The following is a 5,311-nucleotide window of genomic DNA, read 5'->3' as shown; positions in this document are numbered from 1 at the left end:
GCTGAGAACCTTCCTCCACACAGGAATAATGACTGTGCTATTGATTTAATGCCAGACTCCTCTCCCCCTAAGGGTAGGGCATACCCTCTACCACTCCCTGAATCTCAGGCCATGGAGGAGTATATTAAGGAAAATCTGGAAAGAGGGTTCATAAGGCCTTCCTCTTCTCCTGCAGGTTCTGGGTTCTTTTTTGTAAAGAAAGACAGTGGCCTAAGGCCATGCATAGATAGACTCTGTGAAAGAGTTCAGAAATCAAGGGAAGGGGATAGAGATTTTTGACTGTGATCTTATTTAGACTTCTAAATCATGGAGCCCCATGGAACATTGGTTCAATTTTTTTCTAAACTCGATCTGAGAGGTGTATACAATTTAATTCAAATCAGGGAAGGAGATGAAGGAAGACGGCCTTTAACACTTGTGATGGGCATTATGGATATTTAGTAATGCCCTTTGGTTAATGTAACACCCCAGCCATCTTCCATGAATTCATAAATGTAATGTTTCCATGATTTTTTGGGTTGTTTTGCAGTGGTGTACCTAGATAATTATTATACTGGTAACAGGGAATAGCTAGCAATTAAATGGGTGTTTGAAGGGGAGAGATCTTTTGGAGGGCACTAAACATGTGGTTACAGTGTTTACTGATCAGGAAAATCTGTTGTGTTTTGAGTCTGATAAGCACTTAACTCCTAGACAGGCCAGGTGGGCATGTCTGCAACAATAAGACCCAATAGACCCAGCAGTGATACTTCTCCCCCATAATGTGCAGTCTCTCCCATCTTATAAGAAATCACTAACTCAATTTGCCCTTAATGCAGCCAAACTCCTGATTCCTCACATATGGAAATCTACATCACACAATCTCTGAATGGATCTTAAAAATGGAAGAATTATTACGTTTGAGGAATTAAGGCATGCCGACTCGTACAAAGCAAAGCCAAAGCACTTGACAGCCTTGGCTCTCATATATTGACATGACAACAGCTGGACTTTAATAATATTGGTTAATAGTAATCCAGAATTGGGAAGACTCTGCCAAACCATGTTTCTGATATAAACGTCAAGGGATAATAGATTTGTACTCATTTAGCAGGAATACCAGTATGTATAATATATGTTTTAGCTAAACAGACGGTTCTGATAGTAACCTTTTCTCTCTACTCAACATCATGTATCTTCTCCACCTAGAATTGCCCCCCATTCTCCCTTTTTTCTCCTCCTCTATTAAAAATGTAATCCATTGGACACAAACATCTATTGACAAAGAAAAACAGGTTCATTTTTCTTTTACAAATTGTGCATTATAAATGACAAAACTTGCCGAAATATTTTAGTTATATTCAGAACTAATATGCTATTTTGATACTATCCAAGCATTAGTTTGTTACTTTTTTATCTAAGAGCTGGATTGTTTTAAAACTCATAAAAATGAACAAATGGGCAATGAGGTTCCTATAAGGGGTCTCATTATCAATAGCATTACAAAATCCTAAAAACTGTCTCTTAAGTTTATAGAAATTATTTTTTTCCCCAAAGTATTTTCCCCTGAGTGATATTTATCATAAAAATGCCAGATTATACAAGCAGTTATTATGAAGCTCTAAGTAACTATGTATAGAAAATGAGCTGATCATTATGTATTCTCAGAGGAATTGTATTTGTCTCACTGGTTATATAAACTGGGTAAAAAGAGACCGACAGACTCTGTGCCCCTGCATTGAGGAACTTTCAGTCCTGCAGACTAAGCAAACCACTTGAATCAAAGTAAGTAATGGAGTGCAGTGTGGGCTCATACAAATGGCTTTGCCTTTTACCAAATCAGGGAAGAACATTTTTTAAAATATATATGTATCTACAAGTATTTATATACAGTATGTACCTGTATATATAGGTCTTATTATGGGGCCAAACTATTTTCACAATTACAGGATACACAAACTTGATTCAGATCCTACTGAAAGGCATAAAACATTATTTAACTAGTTTTAGACTTGTGCACTGTCAATGGGTTCAATAAACACAAGTGTGGCCCAATCGTTGTGAGTTTTCCGAGGTGCCTAATTACTTATACTCTCTCAAAGGTTCACAAGTCCCTCACTGCACAACCAGGGAGTCTGATCATTTCTACATGGGGTTCTCTATTTTCACATGTGGGTAAATATTTATATGGTTTATTCACAACCTTGGTGCAGATGGTACAGTTGCAGAAATCTAGAGAGATGAAAACATTGCTGAATGTTTGGTTACTTTAGATGTTTCTAGTTTATATAAGGTAGTTCCTCATGATGCATAAAGCATGTAGGAAAGTTCTACTTGAGGCACACAATTGGTTGAATTCCAGTTTGCACTTTTGGAGATGGCATTAACCCCCAATTAACCCCAGTTTCAAGAAAACTTTTTATCTGCAGCAGGCTGGTATGGCAATAGGTTTCAATGCGGCTCCCTTTTATGCCAATTTACTCATAGATCAGTTTGAGAGGAAATTTATCTCAAGGGATTGACAGTACAGACATTATTAAGAAGAAAAATAAGAGCCCAATTTGTACTCCGGTTGAAAAAGAGTGGGGAGATTATCAAAAACTATTGTCAAATTGTAGAAATGCATTCCAATTTATCATTTGTGGAAGTACCACCTCCAATCTGTGTGTTTCTTAAAGGAAAAGTCCTTGAGGGACTTGTTGATGGTCTGGTTTTCCAGAATAAATCCTGGTTGTTACCGGAGTAACAAGTGTTTTTTTTGTCAACAAGTCAACTTTGAATATATCGATGTCTGATTTGTCCTATGATTTCTGGCCTGTAGGTGCAGAGTGTTACCTATTTTTTAGGTGGACTATAGGTGGAGAGTTTACTGTCTGGATCTGGAGCAGAATATATACACGTATAATTTATAGGTAGATGTATAATGGGTTTCAGATCTGGAGTAGAAATCACAGAACACAAACCTGTCACAGACTCCACTGAGCACTATTTTTCTTTTCCTTTCAAACATGAGCACAAGGTTTTAAAACTGCTGCACACATCTAAAACTGTCACTCCATAAATATAAAGCTCTTTCCATTGCAGGCAGAGGTAGTCATGTCAGAATTTGTCCCAAAAACTGGGCGTAATGAACTATTGGTCTGCACCAATTAACACAAAAATATGCATATTTCATCATAACCTTGACATGTATAAACTGGTATAATGTTATTTATCAGTTATCATTTTTAGCCAACAAAATGTGGAGCAAAACCAAATCAAAAGTAACTTGAGCTTTATACATTTCCCTAATATTATATCTTGAATGTTGAATGGAGTGGAAGCTCATGAGCTCCTCTGACTCTTTTGCCTGCATTGTGATCAAAACGTGATCAGTTCTTACAGATATGATAATATTTGGGCTTCCATAAAGATTCTCATAAAGATGGGAACTACTATATTTATGCATAGTCAATATTTTTATGCTGTAGTTTACTTTCATACACAGGAAGGAAAACTTGACAAATGGTCTCAGGAAGTCAACAAAATGTTTCAGGATTCATCATCCAAGGGTTCTCTGATACTCCTGAGCTTCAAATCTCTCTTTTTGTGCTATTCCTTGGAATCTATCTCATCATTCTGCTGGGAAATCTCATCATATTCTTAGTCATTTCATGCAATCCTCACTTACACACCCCCATGTACATATTCTTGCTGAACCTTTCACTCATAGACATTTCTTTTACCTCAAATATTTTACCTAATTTGCTACATATTCTTCTCAGACAACGAAAAACCATTTCATTCTTGGGGTGTATGACTCAAATGTATGTTTTTTTGTCCTTGGTTGGCAATGAATACTTTCTCCTGACGGCCATGGCATATGATCGTTATGTTGCCATCTGTGATCCCCTTCATTACATTGCCCGAATGAGCAGGAAACACTGTGCTGGGCTTATAACTGCAGCATTCACTGTTGGGTTTTGTGAACCTGTTGGCCTTGTTGTCCTTATATCTAAACTATCATATTGTGCTTCCCATCTTATTAACCATTTTTTCTGTGATGTCACACCATTGCTAAAACTTTCCTGCAGCAGCACTTTTAATATGGAACTTTTAATTTATATTGAAGGGACGTTGTTTACATTCAATTCCTTCCTCCTTACTCTGGCCTCATACATATTTATCATCTCTGCTATCCTGAAAATACAATCCTCAGAGGGGAGACAAAAAGCCTTTTCTACCTGTGCTTCTCACCTGAGCTCTGTGATAACCTTTTATGGAACATTAATGTGCATGTATATGAGACCCACCACAAGTTATTCTCTAAAAAGAGACAAGTATTTCTCCCTGCTGTACATTGCCCTGGGCCCTGTGCTAAATCCCCTTATTTACACCCTGAAAAATAGAGAATTTCAATCTTCCCTTAATAAACTAAGGCTAAAATGTATCTTTTTTTAGCTAATGCCAAGGAACCAGTTCAGGGTATTCTTTTGTGCTCCATTTTGGTAAATTAATATACTGTAAGTGGTCTGATCAAATTGGAACATAGGATTACCAAAATTGAAGCTTTTGAGGGTTTTTCAAATGTAAAAAGACTCAAAAAGACTCAATTTTGTGCTCATTTATGAAAAACTCGAGATTTGATGTTACAGGCATTGGAAAACCTGCACACACTCTGCCTTTCAGGAACACTGGCACCCTGGTGCTCTGGCCCACTTCCTGAATACAGCAGGGACCCAAAAGGTTGATGGTGAGGACCAATGTTGGCATAGATCTTCTGTTACACTTAAGAAGATGGTTTTTGCAGCCATGGCTTCTAAATACTACAGTCCACAACATTTGAAAACTCAATCACTTTACAAAAATGTAACTGCTACATAAACATGCAAACTTTCAGCAGCTGAATTTTTATATTCAAGTTTTTTGTACTTAATACATTTACAGCAGCAGAGTTTGAAAACACTAGAGGTAATGAGAAAAAACTGCTACATTGATTTGAAACTCTGGAGACAGACACTAATATATGCACAGAGTGCTAATAAATAATAGGCCAGATATAAATGAGTGAGTAAATGTTATTTTACTTCAATTTGAGGAAAATAAAAATAATTCAGTTCCAATTTTACCCGTAGACATTAAGCAAGATTAAATTCCATGAAAGTATGTTTATCACATGAAACCATATGGGTGAGATTCCATTTGAAAAAACTTTGCTCCTATAGGTTTTCCCCATAGACTTCAACAGAATTTTCATGTGATAAACAGTAAGATAAGTTTTTAATTTTGAATTATATCTGCCCATAGGGGACAATTTGAAATTGAATAAGGAGATACGTCTTTCTCATCTAAT

The 5,311-nt window shown here is 36.6% G+C and overlaps 1 protein-coding gene across 1 annotated transcript; it reads left to right on the top strand.

Annotated features, from left to right (window-relative positions):
• Positions 1 to 3,483: 3,483 nt before the first annotated feature.
• LOC116412339 (olfactory receptor 5M11-like) lies at positions 3,484 to 4,419 on the top strand. The gene has a single exon (XM_031906472.1). The coding sequence runs from the start codon at positions 3,484 to 3,486 to the stop codon at positions 4,417 to 4,419; it is 936 nt and encodes a 311-aa protein (XP_031762332.1).
• The last annotated feature ends 892 nt before the right edge of the window (positions 4,420 to 5,311 follow it).

The sequence above is a fragment of the Xenopus tropicalis genome, chromosome 7, assembly GCF_000004195.4.
Source record: "Xenopus tropicalis strain Nigerian chromosome 7, UCB_Xtro_10.0, whole genome shotgun sequence".
In the NCBI taxonomy this organism is placed as follows: Eukaryota; Metazoa; Chordata; class Amphibia; order Anura; family Pipidae; genus Xenopus; species Xenopus tropicalis.
This window is presented reverse-complemented; position numbering and strand designations above follow the sequence as displayed.